Below are 24,204 nucleotides of genomic sequence, written 5' to 3'. Positions count from 1 at the left end.
CAACACCATCCACAATTTGAACGGTGTTCCCTTGTTTGTCTGAGAGCAGGAACTCTCCCGACAGATTCCAACAGGGTAGAGAGTTAGCTAGATTCCTGCCAATGGCCTGACTATTTTGATGACCCAGAAATTTAAATTCCAATCCCATCCCAAAAGTTGGATGAATTATATTCAAGTAATTTGATAAAGCTTGAACTATGTTTTTTTTAAAAAAGAGAATAGTCTCAATAATGGTAGCCTTGACATCATTGGATTATCAGGTTAACTGCTGTGCCTCAAGAAGGAAATCTGGTCTCCGGCCAATGTGGTTGACTCTTAACTGCCTCCTCAGTTCAGGCGTACTAGGGATGGGCAATAAACATACTGGAATCCCATTGACAAACAAAAGTGGCAAGTTTAGGACAATTAAACAAGCGATGGACAATGTCACATTGTGCACTGTAGGACATGGGTTTTGCAAGTAAAGCCACTTATCCAGAGTGCACAAGAAAATGTAGCAGTGTTACTCGAAGCCCTCTCTCCCCAGTCCGGCCTGGTGAACCCGTCTCTCCCTGGGAAAAGAAGATAAGGCACTGATCAGTTATTTCATGACCATAGTCAGGAAGTGAAACAGCTGAGAACTTCAGAGAAATGTGTTTTAACAGTGACATTACCGGCATTCCTTCCTCTCCTTTGCTTCCCTTTTCACCCTGGAACAAACAAATACAAGTAAGAAGAATGGTACTGATGCATCCTGCAGTCTGGCTCAACATGGAGTACCAGGAAGGATTCAGATGAGATATTAAATGGTCTGTTTTAATTCCTGTCTACCCATCACTGTGGCTTAGTGATCTCCTGACGTCGACCAGCATACCCAAGTGGGCACAGTGTCTTGGCCAACATGCATCATCCAATTCTCTGAGGTTTTTTTATTGCACACCTTAGGTAGTGACCACAATACAGCACTGCTGGAAAATCCTGGAAAACCCTCCCTAACCCATATCTCAAGCTCTGCAGAGGTTTAAGGAGGCAGTTTAGCACCAAATTCTCAAAGGCAACTAGGGATGGGCAATTAACTGCTGGCTCAGCCTTCAAAGCCCCTCTCCTTTGAATGAATGAAAAATGTCTTGGTTTATTATCCTTTTATTTGCTTTCTTTTACTTGTAGAATAAAATATGGAGGTCTAACCAGTTATCGCAGGAAAGGAGCAGTCGGGCATATCAGCGCAGGAAGCATCATTTGAAATAATTCCACAAAATAGCTCCTCAGGAGTCTGTTGCTTTTACAGAGTTTGAACACCATTCAAGACAATTAGTTTATCTATTCGTGGGCATATGTACTAGCTACGAAAAGCACTGTTCTGGCAAATCCTCCTAAACCCTTACCCTGTATTATTAAGGCCCAACACTTCCCATCTCCCAAGACACTCATGGAAGACATTGAAAGTACATTGTCATCACCTAAAGGGGTTCACCTTCATCAGAAGGCCATCAGACGTTCAAGGTGGCCTGCCACCACCTATCCAAGGGACAATCAGGAATGGGCAATTAACGCTAGCTTTGTTAGCAATGCCAATACCCCATTTCTTTATTTAATTTTTAAAATTTAGACATACAGCAAGATAATAAGGCCTCCTGGCTGATGAGCCTGTGCCATCCTAATACACCCAATTATCTACAACCCCCATAGGTTTGGAAAGGTGGGAGGAATTGCCAAGAGGAGACCCACACAGACACAGAAAGAACATACAAACTCTTTACAGACATTACCGGATTTGAACCCAAGTCACTGGCACTGTTACAGCATTGCACTAAGCACTAGCCTAACCATGCTGCTCCATGGTTATATGTGAAACCTAACCTATATTTGAAACTGTTAAGGATAGGTTCATAACCAACAATCACCAACTCTAATTTAATATACCAAAGTGCTGAAGAAATTCAGCAGGTCCTTAATGATATTTTGGTTATATAATTTTGCCTCCTGTGGACACTGTGAGACCCGCTGAGTTTCTCCAACACTTGTGTGTATTAACTACAATCAAAGCATCTGCAGATTTTCTTATTTCACTCCATAACCAACTTTAAAATGGATTTTAGTCTCCAATCTATCCAACCATTCTAACTTTTATTTTTGTGGATCCAGAGCGGGGCAACTTTATGTGAGCTGCCTGTATGCCACACAGCAACATGGGTTTCCTTGGGTGTCCTGGTTTCCTTCCATGTCCTAAACACATATGGATTAGTTGGTTAATTGGTCACATGGGTGGAATTGGGCAGTGCTAATGTGTGGGGCAGAAGGGCCTGTTGTCATGCTGCATATCTGAATTAAATCTGAACAGCACCTAATAGACTGAATATGCCTGAAATTGTCTGATCTCAGAAACTAAGCAGCCTCAGGACTGGTCAGTCCTTGGAGGGGAGACCACGTGGGAACACCTGGTGGTGTAGGTTTCTATGAGGGGCTCTGGACAAAGTGGTGACTCTCTATCTGCCTTAAGGAAGACAAAAGTTGAAGAATCTCAAGTATGTCACATTCTAAATGTAGTATGAAGTGACAATGGAACCTTTACCTTCAAATATGAAAAAAAACCTCTTCACTCTATGTCTGCTCTGTAACAAATAAACAATTCAATTCAAACAGTGAACATAACTGGACCCTCACTCACCTCTTTTCCCCGGGATCCCGTTAATCCAGGAGGTCCTGTTTTACCAGGCTCGCCTTTCTCGCCTGGCACTCCAGGGTGTCCCTGAAACACAAGTCACCATGAGCAGCCATTTGAAAGTAGAGTCATTGGATCCAGACAAGACTTTTTCCTGCCACTGGGAATCACTTACCTTTTCTCCCGGCCTGCCGGAAAGCCCAATGTTACCCTGCAAAGAGATATAGACCATAGACACGTTATCACAGAATTGTTGAAATGTAGCAACACAATAAAAGAGGCCATTCTGCCCAATGACCCATCAGTTCCATTCCTTGCATTTTCCTGTTTCTGCAGATTATTATTTTGTTAATTTTTTTTACAACACGGTAGAAGTCAAATTTTGGCTATTCAAACCCTTGCCACCTAATTATACCCAAATAATCTACCAACCCAGTATGATTTTGGAGGGTTGCAGAGAACTGGAGCACCCAGAGAAAACCCACACACGTCACAGGGAGAACCTTCAAACTCCTTACAGTGGGGGCTGATTTGAACCAGAGTTGCTGGTACTCTAATAGCATTGCAGCAACTGCTGCACTAATGGTGCCACCCATTCTATCTCAAGCAACTGTATAATTCCCCTTTCAAACTCCCAATTGATTCTACTTCCACCAGTCCTGCAGCAGAGGAATTTCAGTTACCAACTATTGTCACCTACTTTTTCCTTAGGGTTTTCCGAAACACCTGGGATTATCCTTGTCCACTTTCTGTCTTATACCCCAAGTTTTGCACCTGCCTCCCCCAGCCTTTGAACTATGTGTTAATGGGCACTGCTCCTCTCATCTCTGCTTTCAACCTTGCTTAATAGAAGAGCAATCCTGGTTTAAATCAGAAGCTGAAATTCCTCATCTCTTGAACCATCTTTCACTTTCAAAACATTGGTGATCAGAATTGGACACATCTCCTGTTAAATCTGACTAGTGGTTTACAAAGGTTGAATGTAACTTTGCTTCTTGTGGATTGGTTTACACGGTTAGGATCTAGCATCAAACACTAAGTCAATCTGAGGCAATACATCTTTATGCTTTATCAGAGGCAGGCCATTCAGCATATCCAATCTGAGCACTTGTTTCTTTATCAACAAGTAGTCTTGACCCCATTCACCCATCCAATTTCCTATTGCATTGGTTTCAACCACTAAGACACTAACATCAGGTGGACTGTCCACAAGAGACTGCAGACTACTGTCAACTAGTAGGATCACTCTTCCATCACAAGAGATCCTGCAATCTGGAGCCAAAAACAACCCACTTAAAGAACTCAGTGGGTCATGGGGCATCAGTGGGAGAAAAAGAATGATCAACATTTCATCAACGTTCATAATCCTTCTGCTCAAAATCTGATTAATGAAAAGGAATAGGCCCATCAAAGCTCTTCTGTCATTTAATGAGATCATTGAGTTATACAATTCCTTTTCTCCTCATCCCTTTATACAGGCTATACCCAGGAAAAGTACAGGTTTTATGTTTAAATGACCATCTTTAAACACCTCCCCTTGTTATACTAACCATGAACCTATTCCAACTACTGTCGCACAATTTTAATCCACCTTTTGTATTTATTATCTCTTTTCAATTTAATTCAATGTACACTATTGTAAACGTTATTTTAAGTTCCTGTTTGGCTGCAGCAAGTAAGCAATTAGCTGCATATATACATTGCTCTATGTATATGACAATAAACTCATTATCATGCCAATTTTATCCACTAGTTGGAAAATGCACATAAATCACTTAATATGCTAAGCATATCTCCATAGTACTATATTGCAATAAATGGCATCACAAACACACAAAACTGATTAAATAAACAATTACCATATATTTTGGCATATAAGTCATAAAACACAAAAAAATCTCTCAAAAAAAATACGGGTCAACTTATATGCCGCATATACTTTTAAGACCTTAAATTCAGCCTAATATCTAATCCGCGCTGATCTGGCATATAAGTCGACCCTTGAAAAACCAAAAACCCGACTGCAACATATTTTTTCATTGAAATAAAACAACACAATTAGCACCCTTCAAAATCGCTATCATTGTCTGAAAAATCACTCTCACTATCGTCGTCTGAAGCAAAGATGGCAGCGAGCACATCCATCCTCTCACTGTTTAAACAGTCATCATATGGGTCCCAGTTTGCATCTGATGAGGCGGTTTCAGCTTCGTTGTCAGGGTCCCATAATAAATGATCTTCCATGCCATCAATTGCACAAGAGATATCGCATTTTTTAAATGATTTTATCATAATCTCTACTTTAACTTTGTCCAATGCCTTGAGAACAAAGTTACACAGCGCATTAAGAGATACAGCATGCACTGCCCTGGCTTTTGTAAATGACTTTTCCGCACTCTACGTCCATGTATTCCATTTTTCAAGCACATGGTCTTTGAATGGCTTATTCAAGTAGACTTCAAGAAGTTGCAATATAGACGTCAAACCACCCAGGATAACGCCATGTAAGTATTATGTAGTGCTAATCTACTTTTAGTGTTCTAAGTGGCAATGAAACATACACCAGATCAGCAAACACTTTTAAAAAATCTTTTATTCATATTTTCATACAATGTACAGCTAACAATGGCAGTTCACATTCAAATATACATATATTCATTCTCTTTATGACTATATATACAAGCGAGGGAGAGGAAGCCGCAGCAAGGAACAGGGAAACCGATCACCGCCATGCACCTATGTAGTGCTGCCAGATCTTACGAAAAGTATTGTATTTGTTTCTCAGGTTACAAGTTATTTTCTCCAGGCGAACACAGCTTTGCAATTCCTTGTTCCATTGTTTGATACTAAGCCTAAAGTCAGATTTAAAAGTCACTGTAAAGTCCTGGCCACAGCCAATGCGATTAACACAAATTGGATTTGAAATTTGGACAGCTTCATTGTAAGCCTTATATCCATTATGTTTCCCATCAGGAACAACTCTGGGTCCCATGGGAATCACTTGCCTATAATTTTCTCCAGGACTTGGCCTAGATCTACCCAAACGGGCCTCACCTTGGTACATGACCAGATTGCGTGCATGAACATCCCAAACACAGCGCCACATCTGAAGCACTGGTCCAAGAGTTCTGGTTTTGGCCTGTTTATTTTCTGTAGCATTAGATACAACAGGTGCAAAAAGTTATACTGGACCATCCTGTACCTTTCAATGATGACTGTGGTCATGCTTTACTAGCACAAGTTGGACCAGCATTTCTCATCAACTGCAATGCCCAAGTCTGAATCCCATCTTCCTCTCGACCTATGAAGGCCCAGTTTGGGTCCATCCAACTGGAACAGGCAATACATTGCCAAAATAAATTTAATACTGCTCCCCCTTTAAATCAAGGTCTCTATGTTTCTGCATCAAGGTAGGACCATATTTGAGCCCAATACGTCCTGTAGAAAAGACCTTATTTGAAGATAGCAGTGGAACGTCTGATTTGGCAAAGGATATTTATTTTTTAGCTGCTCAAATTACATTAATTGCCCCCGCTCATAACAGACCTCTATGCATCTGATGCCATTACAGCGCCAGATGTCCAGGATCTCGTTACCTACCGTTAATGGTATTAATTTATTACGAGTTAGGGGTGTTTTTGGTGACAGCTCCACTTTAGCTTTCAGATACTGGTTAATTTTGGCCCAGATACTAATCACTTGTTTTAGTATGGGGCTGCCCTTCTTCCCTGACAGCAATTTGGGGTCCCATTTCTAAATTAAATCCGCTGCCACCTTCTCACCCACCAAGTGCAGATCAATTTGTGCCAAGGACGATACACCTCCTCCCTGAAAGAGAGGCGATACATCTCAACTGAGCTGCCCAATGATATTTTTTTAAGTCTGGCATTCTCAATCCACCTAGACTATGATCCCATGTTAATTTTTCCAGAGACCGTTGGCACCTTACCACTCCAGAGAAACCTTCTAACCTTATGTAGCAGCTGTTTAAAACCCCAGGGCAATGGCACAGGCAATGTTTGAGAAAGATACTGGAATCTTGGTAACCATTCATTTTGATGCAGTTAACCCTGCCCACCACTGTTATGGGCAGGGACATCCACCTCTTTAGGTCTCTTCGACTCTCTCCAGCAAGGGGGCATAGTTTAATTTGTATTGATTATTCAAGTTACCATCAATATTAACTCCTCAGTATTTGATCCCCTCCTGTGGCTACTTTAAATTAGTATTTTCTTTAAATTGGCTATAATAACCCTAGGTGAGTGGCATCACCTCGTTCTTTTCCCAATTGATCCTGTACCCAGAAAGTTTCCCATAGTCCTCCAGTACCTTGTGCAATCGAGGCAGAGAGGTTGCAGGGTATGTCAGATATATCAGTACATCATCAGCTAAAAAGTTAATTTTGTGTTCCTCCTGGCCCTCTCTATAACCTTTAGTGTCTGGATCTTGACGAATGGCCTCTGCCAGAGGTTCCATTGCCAGCACAAAGAGAGCCGGTGACAGCGAGCACCCTTGTCCACTAGATCTGGTAAGTGGGAAAGCTGAAGAGACCTGCCCATTGGTTACAAATTTCGCCTTGGGCATATGGTATAGCGTCCTGATCCAATTTTGAAAAGTTGGTCCCAACCCTGTCTTTTCCAGTACCTTAAATAAAAAATCCCACTCCAGTCTGTCAAAAGCCTTCTCTGCATCCAAGAAAACAGCCAATCCCCTCTCATTTCTAGATTGTGCCAGATGCATTACACTGAGCAGTCTGCCAATATTGTCCGCTGCTTGTCTCTCCTGCACAAAGCCTGCCTGGCCTTTGTTTATTAATTTCGGCAAATGCAACGCCAATCTCTTTGCCAGGGCTTTGTCTAGGATCTTGTAATCAGTATTCAGCAGGGAAATTGGCCTATAAGAAGAGGGCATGAGTGGATATTTACCTTACTTCAAAATCATTGTAAGAATTGCCATTGTGAAAGATTCCGGGAGGGGCCATGTTTCTCTAGACTAGTCAATCACCTCCATATACAGAGGCATTAATAAGTCCTTAAATACTTAACAGAACTCAGGCGGGAATCCATCCTCCCCCGGACACTTGCCTGCTTGTAGCGGATTCAATGCTTTACTCAGCTCTTCTTCTGTAAAAGGAAATTCTAATCCCACCTATTCCTCTGGATTCAGGTGTGGGAGATCTAATCTGGCCAGGAGCTTGTCCAATTCAAATTTATACAATCCTTCATAGAATTCCCTGAAGGTCTCATTAATTTCCTTTGGTTTATACGAGACCTGGTCATTCCCCATTTGTATTGCATTAATTGTTCTAGAGGCTTGTTCTACCCTCAACTGCCAAGCGAGGACCTTGTGAGCTCTCTCCCCCAACTCATAATACTTTTGTCTCGATCTCATAATAGCCTTATCAATGCCATACGTCTGAAGCATATGATATTCAAATTTCTTGTTTGTGAGGGTTCTATAATGGTCCTCTAAGCCTGATTCCTGAAAAGTCTTCTCTAACTGGGTAATGTCCTTTTCCAATTCTTCCACTTCCCTCATATAATTTTTCTTGTCTGTCTTTTTATGGCTAATTATCTGGCCCCTCAAGTACACCTTAAGGGTGACCCACAGAAGAAATTTATCTGGAGTAAGAGGGCAGTTATCCTCACAGAACAGGGCTATTTGAGTTCTTATAAAACTACAAAACTTTGGCTTTTTCAACAGCAAAGTATTAAGATGCCACCTATATGCTGTGCCTTTCTTATCTGACATATCTATAGTCAAAACCAAGGGGGAATTGTCTGAGAAAAGCCTTGCCCTATACTTGGATTCCATGATCCTACCTTCCAAATGGGCTGAAGCCAGAAATTTTTTTTATTCTAGAGTAGGAGTCATGTTGCTTTGTGTAAAACGAGTCGTCCCTCTCTCTTGGATGCTTTCTCCGCACATATCTATCAAATTCAGTTCCCTCATGCAGTAAATGGTGGCTTTCGCTTCCTGGTCCTAGTTATCCATCTTGTAGATTTATCGAGCACAGGATCCAGACATAGATGGCCCCATTAGAATATTTGAGATCCCCTCTGCCGGTCATATGGAAATGTCCTGTATAAATTTTTCATCATCATAGTTGGGGGTGTACACATTCATTAGGGTCCAGGATTCTGAATATATTTGACATTGCACCATAACAAATCTTCCCATTTTGTCTGTAATCACTTCTGCCCTTGTAATGGAACACTCTTCCCCACTAGAATTGCTACACCTCTTGTCTTTGAGCTGAATGAGGAGGATATAACCTGACCCACCCACCCCCTTTTTAGCTTTTGATGTTCCCGCTCAGTTAAATGCATCTCTTGAAGGAAGGCCAAATCTATCCCCATTTTTTTTTTAATGCGTGCCAAGACTCTTTTCCAGTTCACCAGATCATTTAAGCCGTTGACATTAAAAGTAGCAAACATTACATTCTTAGCCATTACCCTGGGTTCCTACCCTAAATACTTCCCCCACCCCCCCCCAGCCACCACATCCCTCCCCCCCACACCCCCCCAATCTCTTACCATCCACACTTTGCTCCGCTCCATCCGAGCCATGACAAGCCCTGGAAAAGAGAAACACCACACCCCCATTCGCTCACAACACTTCACTAGTAAAGGACAAGGATAAAAGTAAAAACTAAGGGAACCAACCAAAAAAAAGTAAAGACAAATATATATACCCTCTGTAACCATATACTCGTTTAATCCCCAATCACCCTTCCACAATTGCCCCTTCTTCATATCATATCCCTCCCCCCTCCTTGGTCAGTGACAACCTTCCAATGGCTGCCACCACCTCCCCCCCCCATCAATTCCCACACTCCCAAGCAAAAAGAAATTACAGTTATAACGTTTACTTCCATTTGTCTTCTTTTCATTTAAATACCCAAGTATCTTACAATTCACAGTGAGCCCATATATTTCTGCAGATTAGCTGTCTTTTTGGTTTGGGCTTTTCTTTTTACTCACCAATGTGGGTAAATCCTCTGCCATTTGTTGCGCTCTCTCAGGATCTATAATGAATTTCCTCTCTCTCTCCCTCCCACCCCCCCCCCCCCACCCACCGGCAAAAACACTTTCAGAGTATCTGAGGTACCTCAGTGAGCACTCATGGCCCTTCTGTTTAATTGTCCTTTTTGCTGGCTCCAGTGCCTTCCTCACTTTTCCTCGGGGTAGGAAAAGATCTTGTTCCCATCTATCTCCATGGGAACCCCCTCTTTGTTTCGCCCCAATTGCTACTGCCCTCAGTATTTCCTCCCTGTCCTGGTATCGTAATAATTTTACCAAGACAGAGCGTGGTCTCTGTCCAGGACCTGGCTTCTAGAAGAGGGACCTGTGTGCACTTTCTACTTCCACCCTCTCTCCCAGTACGCCTCCGCCCAGCACCTTGGGGTTGAAAAAAACTTATGGGGTTCTGACCCTCGGCCCCCTCCTTCAACCCCACTATTTTGATGTTGTTTCTCCTACCAAAATTTTCCAGGAATCTAACTCTCCCCATATCCGATCCCTTTCATTTAATTAGAGTCAGTTCTCCTCCCCATGCTATTAATAGTGTCCTCTGTTACCCCCACTCTCTCCTCCCCCTCCATTAATCCTGTGAGGGCCCCTATACCTTATCCAACTTTTTGCCCATAACCTCAGCCATTTTATCCATGACCAAGGATAATCTGCTCTCCATGAGAGTAAATGCCTACATAACATCATGCAGGGAAAGCTGTGAGCCTCCCTGTGTGCTTTGCCTCATTGAGGCTCTCCTCTTGAGCCCTAAGGCTCCTCGCAGTCTCCCCTCTCCAGGATCATTCCTACCCATGGCCCTCCCATAGTCCCCAACCTCCTCACTGTCACTGCTACTGCGGTCTTCTCCACAAGATCCAGTGCTGGACCCTCCGCTGCAGCTCCTGCTTGCAGCCACCTCGTTCATCCTGCAGCCAGATCTGCTGCCAGAACTCCTCTTCACATCGGGCCCAACTCTGTCCGATGCCTACGGACTCGCCACTCCCCTTGGCTTTGGGACAGATTAGCTGTCTGGATCCAGGTAAATGCCACTTCTCTCAAGATTGAGAATGGTAGCAGCACCCCCTGACCTCTTTACACACCGACTCATGTTCCTCTCCATAGCACTCTGCTCATCCGTGCCACTGTTTTCACGCCCGCCAGGACTGCCTCGCACCGGGATTCATACAAGCGCCATTCTTCTAAAGGTTGGGTTTGGCAATGGTCTCCCCTGATCACTTTACATACCAATTTGCGCCCCTCTTCATGGTGCTCCGCTCCCCCAACCCGCAGTCTTCATGCCCGCCGGGACTGCTGTTCTGTTCCCGCGCTCCACTGGGCCACTCACTCCAGCCCCATGCCGTGGAAGTGGGGGAAATACTGGACCTCTCTCTCCCTCCACCACTCGATCCAGGGCTGTCTGCTGTAGTCTGACACCCTGGGGAGACGTTTTCTTCCAGGAGGGGGTCTTCCTATTCAACCAAGCGTTCATTGGAAGGTGACGCACTTTCAGCAGGCCTCAATGTAGCCCCGTCATTTTCTTTGCTATGAGGTTCCTCCACACCAGGTCCCAGATTCAGAAGCCCTTCTCTCCCATTTTTTGACATAAAAATATAACATTTTTGTCATATTTATATTCTGCACGAGTGCCCATATCTTCTAATGGTATTCAGGCGATTCTTCAGAAGTTTTCTTTTGCTAATTTTCGTCCTGGCTTGGGAGCTCCGAGATTCCACCTCCTACTCCCTCAACATCATGTGACCTCCTCCGCAAAAACTGTTCTTTGCTTAAACCACCTGGGTGCCTATTCCACACACTGTCTATCCATAGTTTTACACCATTTTCATCCATCCTTTTTCATGTAAATGTGCAAAAATACCTGCAGGGAATTTTACTTTAGGTTTAATTTTGCGTTTGAAGTTGGGTCTTAACTTTGTCTTATCACGATAACACTACAGTAAACCTGTTCTTTTTGTGGCCTGTACTTCTGGTTTGCACAGTTTTAACAACTTTCCATTCCACTGTTCTATCACCTATCATGAGGAAATTCATGGTGGTGTTGTCCATGTTTTCAATATTTGCCAATGCAAACTGATGTTTCTGTTAATTCCGTATAATAAACTGGTGAAAACTTGCAACTTTTTTGGTAGTTTCTGTGCAATTTTTGTTTTTTGGCGTAAACCAGATTTTTCCTGTTCATAAAACAATTGCACCTGCTTACTGTAGCCTCAACATCATCACTGAGGTCTGAGTGTGACTTGGCCCACTGCAGTCCAAATGTTCTTATTTTATTTCAGGTGACTATGTCCTGTATAAATTTTGATTCTGTTCACGTACCCATTCTGCAAGTGATTTTTCAACTCTAGCCAACGAGTGATTCCTTTTCTCAAAATAAATTCCCTTTTTGGTATGTTTCTTAAAGTCTCTTCTTTCTTCCTCCAATCTCTTACCAGCTTCTCATACCCATCAAATTTTCTTGCAACAGCCCTGTTGTTTTTTTTGGCCATTTCTATAATTTCCAGCTTAAAACTTGCTTCATATTTTTGTCGTGTGCTGCGTTGTGTCAATGGATCCTCTATGATAGCAATCATTTCGTACTATCTAAGGGGGGGGGGGGGGGGTTCGATGTATGCACCAGTCAACGCACCATCTCAGGCATTGCGAGCAATGGAAATCGACTTATATGCCGGTCAACGGGGCACCACAGGCAGCCAGAAAATTGAGGATGCCAGATATACCATCAAACCATCAAATAAGGCTGAAAAGGAGGTCGATATACACTGGTTGATTTATATGCCGAAATATATGGTATTAATATTTGGAAAGAGAGAGAGAAGAAACTAGTTCTGCCATTCAAAGAAACAAAGGTATGAAGGTATGTTGGAATTTTGAATTTAATTATACTATGGGGATCATTTTAAGCATGTTAGGTTTAACCTGGGATCATTTCTTGGTCTATTAGTGAATGTCTGAAATTTAAGGTGAAGACACAGTAAGCAATGAAAAAAGCAAATGTTAACCAAAGGGACAGAGTACAAGACATTTTCTTCCAATTATACAGCACCCTGGTGAGACCCCACCAGGAACTCTGTACAAATTAGTTTCCCCACCTAAACTTGCTACAGAAGGAGTACAGTGAAGGTCACTGAGGTTGATTGCTGAAATGGTGGGTTTATTGCATGATTTTCCTCACTTCAGGCACAGCCTTCTTATGCTGTTCCTGATCGTAGTTCCTGGGGCTTGTTCTGATGTAGGGATGTGCCTAAGTCAGGCGCTCTTAACCAGATGTCACCTTGAACTCACAATCAACAACAAAAAAAAATGAATGACTAACAAACTTACACAGAATCAAATTAGTTTATGAAAAATAACTGCAAACTTCGACATGACTATCGAACTGTCTCTCGACCTCATTCCTGAAATGTAGGGTTCCAACGCTTGGACACTGCCCTCCACACTCGATACACCAAGGGAGGGAGAAACAGAATTTTTCCACCACTCTCTCAATTCCTCTTAATGTCAATCAAATTGCCTGGCAACCTTCCAAGTTCCAAGGAACACAAGCCTCATTTCAGTCTTCCCCAATTTAACTTCTGCAGTCCCACAGTTAGATATTGACCTTTCTTTTTGCACAAGTGGTGATGCCCAATCATGTGACACACATCCAGAAATAGGGGGAAAATTGGTGAAAAAAATCTTTGTTTTCATCCAGCTAAAGGCAACTACCCAAGGCTGACAGAAGCTAGTTTGTTGCTCCACCAATCAACGGGAAGAACCCTCCTCTTAGCAGCTAGAGCAATGCAGTGTAAAATGGCTGTACCTGTAGTGAGGGAAATTATGCAAAAAAACCCACCATTTCAGCAATCAACCTCGGTTAACCTTCACTGCATGCTTTCTGTTACAGGTTTAGGGAGGAGTCTAAACTGTGTTCCTGGTGGGTCTCACCAGGGAGCTGTATAATTGGAACAAAAATGTCTTGTACTCTGTCCCTCTGTCCAACGTACTATTTGCCTTTATTATTGCTTGCTGTATCTGCTCCTTGACTTTCAGCATTCATTAATGGACCAAAAAAATGATCGCTAGTGCAATCTAGTATATACTTAAAATTGTCACTGTGCATAAATTGTGGACAATAAAAATGTTGGAATGGGTGTAATGTTCAGACACGATTATTTATCTCACTTCAGCTGATTCATCCTTGCTCTTTAGTGGAACTGGTCTTGTCCATCTTCCCAATCCCTCCTTTTGTAATTTGAAGAACTTTCACCACATCACATTTTTCCCATTCCAACAATATTTCCTGTAATTTGCATCATGATTATTCTGTGGCCTTACATTGGTGTCCAACCCTATGACCATTCACTTCGCTGGAGCTCTGGCCACTTTCAGGAAGAATTCAATGGGGGAGCAGCCTGAGGGACCATTTCCATAACTCCTGCTTATCAACTCAAGGTGTTCTTTAAATGTTCCATCCCTCAAGTCCAGTCATTCTTCTAATAACACTGAGCCTATTTCCTTTCAGACCAAAATCAAAGAACCATACAGTAGAGGGTTGCCATTCAGCCCATTGGTCTCTTCTAGCTCTTTAAAATAACTGAGCAATTCATCCCATTAAAAACTGATGGAACTGAGCTGTTCAAAATAACAGAGGATTTAGACATAAGGAATAGCAACCAGAGGTAAACCAACTCAGAAGAATTTGCAAAAATACCAAAGGGAGATAAGAATTGTTTTAAACTCATAGAGTTTCTGTAACCCTGATAATGTGGTATCTGAAAGGGCAAAAACAGCAGATAGAACAGGAATTCCCACAGGGAATTGGTGATATTTTGAAGAGGATAATTTCATCAGTAAGGAGCTAAGGGAGTGAACCTGTTCAATGATTATGGTCATAACCTTGTGAATACTGAGGACTTACTCTGTCGCCAGCAGCTCCCTTGGGTCCTGGTTGTCCAGGAATGCCAAATCCAGTTTCTCCCTATTTGAGAGGAAAGATAAATATTGTGAAACATGGCATGATGGGTTGAAGTAGGAATAAAGACCAAAACATTCAAAATTATTCAGCAGTAGAATGCGGAAGTAAGCAAACCCTTGAGGTTTGGCAATCATTTTCCAGGGGTGGATGACATGGAGTGTCCCTGACTTATCGAGAGCAAGCTGCCAAAGAGTGTGTGGCATGAAGGAGCTTGTGTGTCACTGTCTGGCCTTGTAGCAAATGTCTCCTGAAATTACTGGGCTCTGAACTTTACAAATTGGAAACCTCCACAGAGATGATGACTACAGAACACGAAAGAAGCCAGGAACAGCATGCAGATGCACCATCTGGACCTACATGGATGTTACACACCATTAGTTCCTCACCTTTTGTCCCTTGTCTGCAGGCTGACCCTTTGATCCTTTCTCCCCCTGAATTCCTGGGGGTCCCCTTTCACCCTAGAGATAGACAAAAGCAACCATTACAAAGGCCAGAATGAGCAGTGCAAAGATGTGGCAGGCACAAGTGTAGTCAGGTTTGGGGCACAGCACCAAATGGACGACTTTACAATCCTACGAAAAAGTCTAACACCATTTCCTCTACAAATCTCTCACCATTCACACTCAATAAGTCTCCTGCATCAACCCCATCCCCCAACTACCTGCTCACTCATTCTCAGCTCCCAGCTGTCAGCACAATTGGCTGCCAGTAAAATCAATCCCAGTCACTCAAACCACTACCGACTCCTTGACTGAATGCCACAAGTTACAGTTGTGTGTAGACAACATTTTTGTGAGGTGGTTCTGATCCAAGAAATTATTAGGGCAGGTCAGACTCAAAACTCCTGAGAAGTCCTTGTTTCTGTCTCTCAGTATGTGGTTCGACACCAGGTGTGGGGTGCAGCAGTGTAATGCCAAATTCCTGCAATTTACACCAGGTTCCATATCTCCATTCATATGAATGGAAAGGAACAAATGCAGGGCAAAGCGGCATCAAGCAATGTACATTTTTTACATTAATTTAGTTAAATGTAATTAATGAGATCATTTTAATTTTTAAGGTTATAATAATTTCAAATATTAATAATTTTAGAATGCTTTCACAGCACAAATTTTTAGTAGTTTATGAAATGAATTGTTTATTATCATATGTATTGTGATACAGTGAAAAACTTTGTTTGGCGTGTTATCCAGACAAGTCAACCCACACTTATGTGCCATAAGTAGTGCAAAATATAACAAAAGTGCAGAGTATAATGTTAAAGAGAAAAGGTTCAGTTAAAAGAGTGCAAGGATCATTTTACTAATGAGAGGATCACTGTATCAGAATCAGAATTTATTTTCAAGAATAAGTCACGAAATTCGGTGTTTTGCCACCAGCATCACAATGCATATATTCATATTATGAATCATCTTACAACAAAGTGTATGTGTGTGTGAGTGTGTGTGTGATTAAAATAGTAGTGCATAAAAAGTAAACCACTGTCTTTGATCAGTGCTAAGAAGCTGTCCATGTGCCTGTGCCTCTGAGTGCTGTCTTTAGGCTCCTGTACCTCCTTCCGATGGTAGCAGAGTGAAGAGGGCAGGGTCTGGGTGGTGCGGGTCTTTGAGGATAGAGGCTGGTTTTTAAGAAACCGCCTCATATAGATGTCCTTAATAGAGTGAAGTCTAGTGCCTGTGATGTCGCAGGCCGAGTTAACAACCCTCTGGAGTTTATTCTTGTCCTGAGAATTGAAGTTTCCATACCAGGCAGTGATGCAACCAGCCAGAATACTCTCCATAGTACACCTATAGAAGTTTTCGAGTCTTCAGTGACATACCAAATCTCCTCAAGCACGTCACAAAGTATAGCTGCTAGCAAGCCTTCTTCATTACTGCATCAATATGGAGGCTCCAGGGCGGATCCTTGGAAATGTTGACACCCAGGAATTTGAAGTTCTTGATCCTCTTCACTACTGAGCCCTCAATGAGGACTGGGTCGTGCTCCCCCGACTTCCTCCTGAAGTCCACAATCATCTCCTTGGTTTTAGTAACGTTGGCCGCAAAGTTGTTGACATGACACCATTCAATGAGCCAATCGATCTCCCTCCTTGTTGCTTCCTCATTGCTGTTTGTGATTCTGTCAACAACTGTGATGTCATCGGCAAACTTGGAGATGGCATTGGAAGTGTGCCTGGTCCCACAGTCATGGTTGGAAAATGAGTAGAGCAGTGGGCTAAGCACACATCCTTGGGGTGTGCCTGTGTTGATAATCAGAGAGAAAGAGGCATTGCTTCCAATTAGTACTGACTGCGGTCTTCCAACGAGAAAGTCAAGGATCCAGTTGCAGAGAGGAGTCCAGAGCCCAGAATTTGTAGCTTCTTAACTAGCACTGAGGGAATAATGATATTGAAGGCCGAGCTGTAGTCTATGAAGAGCAGCTGTATGTATGAATTGCTGTTTTCGAGGTGATCCACAGCTGAGTGGAGATCCAGCAATATTGCATCTGCTGTGGAGCACTGTTACATTAGGCAAATTGCAGAAGGTCCAGATCTTTGCTTAGGTACGTGTTAATTCTGGCCAAGACCAGCCTCTCAAAGCATTTCATCACAGTAGAAGTTAGTGCTACTGGGTGATAGTCATTGAGGCAGCTCACTCTGCTCTTCTTGGTTACCGGGATGCTTGATCCCATTTTGAAGCAGGTGGATATGCCACAATGAGTGGTTAAAAATGTACGTGAACACTATGGCTAGTTGGTTGGCACAGATTTTCAGTACCCTGTCAGGTACACCGTCAGGGGTTGATGCCTTGCAAGGGGTCACCCTCTTGAATGATGTTCTTATGTCACCCTCAGAGACAGATATCACAGGGTCCTCATCTGATCATCAAATCTGGTGGGCACGCTTTCAAGCTTGTATCTTCTGCCCAATACTTTTAATAATTTGATGGTTTTGACAGCCTGGAGGGCATGGATTTGCCAAATTGTTAAAGGTTTCTAAAGTTCGGGTCTGCCATATGTGATGGGAGGAGGCTACACTCTGTACATCATCAAACTCAGCAGTCAGGTCTAGTGTCAGTAGAAAGCAGGTCATAGTAGACAGCCCTATAACAGGACCATACAAGGGCAGCCCCCTCCCCCAATTTGTCCTATGCTTGTTAACTGACCACACCTCAGGGGACAGTCGCAGTTCAAGAAGACATCTCACCTCCACCTTCTCAAGGACAATTAGGGAAGGGCAGTTAAATGTTGGCTCAGTGTGCAAAGCCCACATCTCTTCAATGATACCTCCACTCACTTCTCGCCCACCCCCCCCCCCACCTCACTTCAAGCATAACAGGATGGCCAATAAGTGTGACTCAGCCAATGATGTTCTCTTCCAGAAATAAATTGAAAATGCACAACTAACATCAGAGAAAATGACTTAGAAAGAAGGTTTTGCTACTTATCTTACCCGATCGCCTTTACTTCCTGCTGGACCAGGAATCTGGAGTGAGACAAAACAATTGATGCATTTAGAAATGGCACTTTTTGACAAGAGTAAACATCAGACTTGACCCATTAACCATCCCCCAAGTATTTCACCTGGAGTGGTGAGTGACAGAGGTGGGGGTAAAAGTTCAAGTCATGAAGGTAGTTTGGTTAGGTGAAGGTACCAAAGGGTGGAGGTGAAGGGGCCTAGTCAGCAGAACAATGCAAGGTGTCTCTGCAGGCTTAGGTCTGGAAATAGCAACAGTTCAGTGGAGGTATTAGGGTGGAGGAGCTTGCAGGGAATAGATTTTGGAAGGATTTGAAAAGAAAGATGAAGACAAGGATTTAAAATGTAGTGCATTGGGGCAGCAGCCAATTCTAGTAAATGAATACATAGTTCAAAACACAGCCAGTAAAAGGTAGCGTGTTTGCCTGCCGGGAACACAGGGGAACACCTTCTATTTGAGGATTGCTCATCTTTTCCAAGCTGTTCACTTCCCCAGTGAGTTGTGGAAGTGGAGTCACCAAATGTATTCAAGGTCAAGATGGACAGATCTGGTGGAGTCAAGACTTATCAATGTCTGGAAGTCAAGGACAAGATCGAATCAGCCTCAATTTTCTTGCATGGCAGAACAAGTTGGGTTGAAATTCATCAGAATTTAGAGAATTGGGATCATAAGATTCTGAGGGAGCTTGACAGGGAAAATGCTCAGATGATGCTTCACCTTGTGGGGGCCAACTGGAACCAAAGAAATTTATTCCCTGAAAATATCATGAATCTCTGGAATTCTCTACACAGAGAGATGTAAAGGTGGAGTCATTGGAGTATCCAAGGTCAAGGTATGGAAATGTAAGAGTGTAAGTAGATAAGTGGTGAGAACCTGATATGATGGAGCATGTCAAGGGTTGAACTATCTCCTTCTGACCCCATTTCCAATAAATGAAAGTGAATTATCAGCATTTCTACTTCTCCGCCTTCAGGATTCTATATTTTACCACACATTTTCCACTATTGTGGAGTAACTGAGGACTTTTGTGAGTAGCTGGAGACATTGTGATGTATTTATGGAACACTGGAGGTCCAGAGGTGGAGCATCGAGACTCTAGAAGTCAGTAAAAGACTCTTTTATATTATGGAGGGAACTCTGATAGTGGAGATCATAATCTGACTCGTTGCAAATCTCTACTGGGAATGTGGCTAATTCTGTGGGGTGGTTCGAAAACAATTTCTCTGATTTAATTGTTCCACATTGTTAACATTGACCAATCATTTAGTTTGTATAGTTATAACATTATAACCACATACTACTTTTATTCTGCTAGATTACATTTACATCTATAGTAAAACCCCTGGTATCCAGCACCTTTGGAGATTAAAAGATGCCAGACACTATTATTTTCCGGTTGCTTGAGACTTACTCTTACCATGCCTAATACACCTGCATTAAGAATAAACAGTTTAAAAGACAAAAATACTATATGCTGTACTTACACTGAACAAATTTCATTTGCATAAATATATAAACCTTAAAGCATTTTTACATTATTTTCAGTCAGATTCTTTGAAGGCACTTAACTGTCGTTGCATCTGCAGGTTCCTCTTCCTCCATGGAGCCGTCCAAAAGACAAACAGTAACATTATAGATAATTAACACCCCCCCCCCCCCAAAGTTTACAGATAAAGCCTCTGATTGGGCAACTCTTACTAAGCAGGGACTCACTTTCAGACAGTCACCCCAACAGAGAGCGGCATCAACCAGCTCTTCATCCTGGGCGATGCTATTGCTGCTTCACACAACTTTATTCAAACAACTGCTATGAGCAAAGCACGACCAAGGCACTCGCTGGCTGAATATTTGCTCCCATCTTCACCAAAGGTTTATGTGTTACTTCAGAGAACATTTACTTTTACAATTTTAAACGTGTATTTTAACTACTGTTTTATTCTTATTTATTTCTTTAATTTATTTTCCTCAATTTTTTTGCCAGTTGATGAATTCCAGATACCAGGGGTTTTATTGTATTTGTTTGGACATATTCCAAACACCAGCACCATCATGTGGCGATCAATGACATTACAGCCAGCCAAAATAACCTCTCCAATGATTGTCATTAATAGATAATATACAGGGATACGTGTATACATGGATGACATGATCCTATGGGGATCCACACAAGAACAACACAATGAGAGGCTCATTAAAGTGCGACAATGCATCCAGAAGTATGGATTAAAGTTAAACAGAGAAACATGTCAGTCTAGTGTGAAGGAAATTACCTTTCTGGGTGATAAACTGTTAAAGGCAGGTGTGGAGCCAGACAAGAGCAAGGCTAAATCAATTTTAGAGATGTCCAGACCCACTGACGAAAAAAGGCATATTGAGAAAGTAGGGAATGACCAGTTTCATTAGTAAATTCATACCAAACCTGTCTTCCAAAACAATGTACCTAAAGAAGTTGTTACAGGACAAATATGAATTCAAGTGGACAACCACGAGGAAGGATGGGGATGACTGAAGACCATTCTAAGTCCAGAACCAGTGCTTTTAGCATTCTTTGATGCACCCAGAATGATGAAAATATCTACGGATGCTTCAAAAGATGGAGTAGGTGCCAGTAGTGTACATATCAAAGACAATGACAATGTCTGAATGTCGATTGTCTGGTCTATAGACTCGAGAAATTCCATAGTTATGTGTATGGTCTACCAACATTTGTGGCAGAGACACACCATAAGCCATTAATAGCCATAATTAAGAAAAATCTCAGTGAGATGTTGCCATGAATCCAAAGACTGATGATGAAGCTACAATGTTATGACTTTGAATTGACGTACACACCAGGGAAACTTATTATGTTAGTTGATCCGTTATCCAGGGCAATGACGCAGAACGAAGCACACAATGAGAGTCCACAGAGACAGATGTGAATCTCCACGTGAACCTCATCACTGAATCTCTTCCCATATCCAACATGAAATCCAAGCAGATCGCAGCTGAAACAGAAAAGGACACAATTCTACAGGTCATCAAGAATTTGAATGAAGGATGGCCTAGAGGTAAATGTCAGCCATACTACAACATCAGAGCTGAGGTTCTACTCAGAATTATCATTCCTCAATCACTACAAGAGATGCTGAAAAGGGTGCATGAAGGGCACCATGGAATAGAAAAATGCAAGAGGAGGGCCAGAACTGTTGTTTATTGGCCAGAGATAAATGCAGACATTGACAGGATGGTTTCCAGCTGTGAGACCTGTTTGAAGCATCATGGAAAGCAGACAAAGGAACCCATGATAATAATTGACTTACCAGTAGAACCATGGCAGAAAGTTGGGACTGATCTGTTCCACGTGAATGGTTACTGATTATCTATCGAACTATCTGGAGATTGCAGTATTTCTAACATGTCTGCTGATTGTGTGATCCAATATTTGAAATTGATCTTTGCAAGACACGAAATTCCTCAAATTGTCTACAGTGACAAAGGAATGTGCTACAGCTGTAGAGAATTCTAGAACTTTGCAGAATACTATTTCCGACATGAGACTTCAAGTCCTTTTCACCCATAGTCAAATAGTAAAGCAGAGAAAGGAGTTCATGTAATTAAAACAGTTGCTTGAGAAAGCACTGGACAGTGGATCAGATTTATATCTTGCTCTACTGAGTTACAGAGCTTCGCCACTTCAACATGGCATGTCACCCGCTGAGCTTCTAATGGGACGTAGACTATGCACCACACTTCCCTACTCTGCAGACCTAAACAAGTACAGATATGTCAAATGGAAAAGGAATCTGCAAAGGAGATTAAAAAAAACAATAAGCTGAGGGCCATTGGCACAACATGACACTTGAGAATCAGATTCCAAGACTTGGGACATAAAGGCCACTGTTCTGGAGGAGGTAGATCTAAGATCCTACCCTGTCAGAACAGAGGATGGTCACATACTGAGAAGAAATCGAAAGAGCCCCTGAAAACACCAGAGACACTGCAAGAACAGACAAATGCAGAAGATCCAGCCTGTACAGCAACAGAGGGAACAGCACTAGTGCTAGACAGTAATGGACCAGCAGAGCCGACACAAGCACCTGGGTTAAGAAGATCCACCTGAGTTGTCAAAGCACCTAACAGACTGAATCTCTAAAAGAGAAAGAACTGCACAGTTAAAAAAGTTTGTACTGCTGATGTTTGTGTTTATGTTGAACTTTAAATTGAAATGAATACTGTATTAGTATATTATGTTGTTAGATTAAACAACTCAAGGAAAGGGGATATAATTATAACGTGCTAGTGATCCTCCTGACCACCAGAGTGAATCATAGACTCACTGCTTGCAGCTTTGGTTGGATTCAAGATGGATGCCTCCACATGGTCATGTGTGTACTTTAGATAATATAGTTGTTTTAAAAGAATCCAAGTTTCTTTATTACAATAAAAGAAACATCAAAGAGCCTTCACTGGTCTCAACTTCAATCACCTTCCAAGTGTAACGGAAAGCAGATCATCCTCAATCCCATGGTTTGCTTCACAAGACTTTGCTTGCAACATCCAAATGACTGATTAAAACTGCTTGCATTCCTTCCATTACCTTTAGAATAGGAAATACATCTTACATAATAGATGTTAATCCTATTGAAAGACTAGCTTAAATTTAATGTGGTGTGTGAACAAAAATAATATTTTTTTGGGAAGTAGCCATCGAGTTCAACATCACTTTGCAGCATTGAAGATACATGGATAAATGGCAATCGTGTTTTCTGAGAAGACTATGACAAATATCTTAGAGAGAAGGCTTAACTGGAATTCTCTGCCCAAGGAATCAGTAGAAGCTACCTCATTAAATATATTTAAGACACAGTAGATTTTTGCACGGTAGGGGAATTGAGGGTAATGGGAGAAAAGATGGAGGTGGATGGTAGAGCAAACTCGACGGGCCAGATGGTCAACTCCTGCTCCTATTTCTTATGCAAGAGATTTCCCATCCCTCTCTGCAGTCCTTCCAAGTGAAGCAACATTTCACTTGTGAATCTGCAATGGTCATTCACTGAAGCTGCTGCTCCTGTGGTGGACTCCTCTGCATCAGAGAGACTAGTGACTGGGAGATTGTTTCATTGAGCACCTTCACTCTACCTGCTGCAATAATGGAGATGTCCTGGTATCCAATCTTTTCAATACTGAGCCCCATTCCCACGCCGAATTGTCTGTCTACGGTCTCATGCACTGCCAAACCAAGGCTATCAGCAAATTGGAGGAACAATATCTGATATTCTGCTTTGGGCACTCTCCAACCGATTGGCATTATCGACTTCTCCAGTTTCTGTTAGGCCCCTCCCTGATCTCTCTCTCTCTCGCTCTCTCTCTCTAGTCTGTTCTCCTTACCACCAGCCCCTTCCCTCTCCAGAGAGCTACCCTCCCTCCCCTATCCCTCAAGAGCTTTTTTCTCTTCTGCCTTCTCACCTATATCCACCTGTTGGCTTGGGCTCTTCCCCCGCCCCTTCTTTCCTCCTACCCCCAACTTTTTATTCAGACACCTGCCTGCTTTTTGTTTATACCTTGACGAAAGGCTCAGGCCCAAAACATTGGTTATTGCTTCCTATGGGCATTGTGTGACCAGCTGACTTTCTCCTGCACTTTTGTGAATTCAAGTGCAATCATAGTGTCTGCAAACTTTCTTGTTTAACTTCATTTAAAATCATTTCTTTATTTGCTGTTATTGTTCATTCCTTTCAGGGATGATGAAGCCGATTTAATGGCAGCTTTGACAAGAGGATTAGGGAATTATTTGAGAGGGAACGATAGGCATAGGGGAAGAGAGTGGAAATAACTAGGGAGCTCCCTGCAGGCACAGTTAGCTTGATCCCACCATCCATATTGCACAACTCCATGACACTCACAGTCTGCCCTGGTTCTCCTTTTCGGCCCTCACTTCCCTGAAAATGAAACACATGAGAACAGTCAATAAATGCAGAGTGATCACAGAGAACAACTGATATCACAAGGATCTGGGAGAAAAAAAATGATCCACAAATTATGAAATCTGATCTCAAAGAAAGAGCACGTGGCCCATGCTTTTGAAACAAGAAGAGATTAGGAACTGGAATTTCAGACAAATTTATCTTTGGATACAGAATATCT

General features: G+C 42.3%; 1 protein-coding gene across 1 annotated transcript in view; it reads right to left on the bottom strand.

The window, feature by feature from the left end:
* Window positions 1-24,204, bottom strand: part of LOC138765292 (collagen alpha-1(VII) chain-like) — a 188,701-nt gene that overhangs the window by 153,958 nt on the left and 10,539 nt on the right. The window contains exons 6-13 of the mRNA XM_069942338.1: window positions 23,964-23,999; window positions 18,054-18,086; window positions 15,010-15,081; window positions 14,567-14,626; window positions 2,817-2,852; window positions 2,648-2,728; window positions 654-689; window positions 507-551 (exon numbers count right to left, since the gene is read on the bottom strand). Of these exons, the coding sequence (XP_069798439.1) occupies window positions 507-551; window positions 654-689; window positions 2,648-2,728; window positions 2,817-2,852; window positions 14,567-14,626; window positions 15,010-15,081; window positions 18,054-18,086; window positions 23,964-23,999 (399 nt within the window). The remainder of the gene's footprint in view (window positions 1-506; window positions 552-653; window positions 690-2,647; window positions 2,729-2,816; window positions 2,853-14,566; window positions 14,627-15,009; window positions 15,082-18,053; window positions 18,087-23,963; window positions 24,000-24,204) is intronic.

The sequence above is a fragment of the Narcine bancroftii genome, chromosome 5 (assembly GCF_036971445.1).
Source record: "Narcine bancroftii isolate sNarBan1 chromosome 5, sNarBan1.hap1, whole genome shotgun sequence".
NCBI classification, from domain to species: Eukaryota; Metazoa; Chordata; class Chondrichthyes; order Torpediniformes; family Narcinidae; genus Narcine; species Narcine bancroftii.
This window is presented reverse-complemented; position numbering and strand designations above follow the sequence as displayed.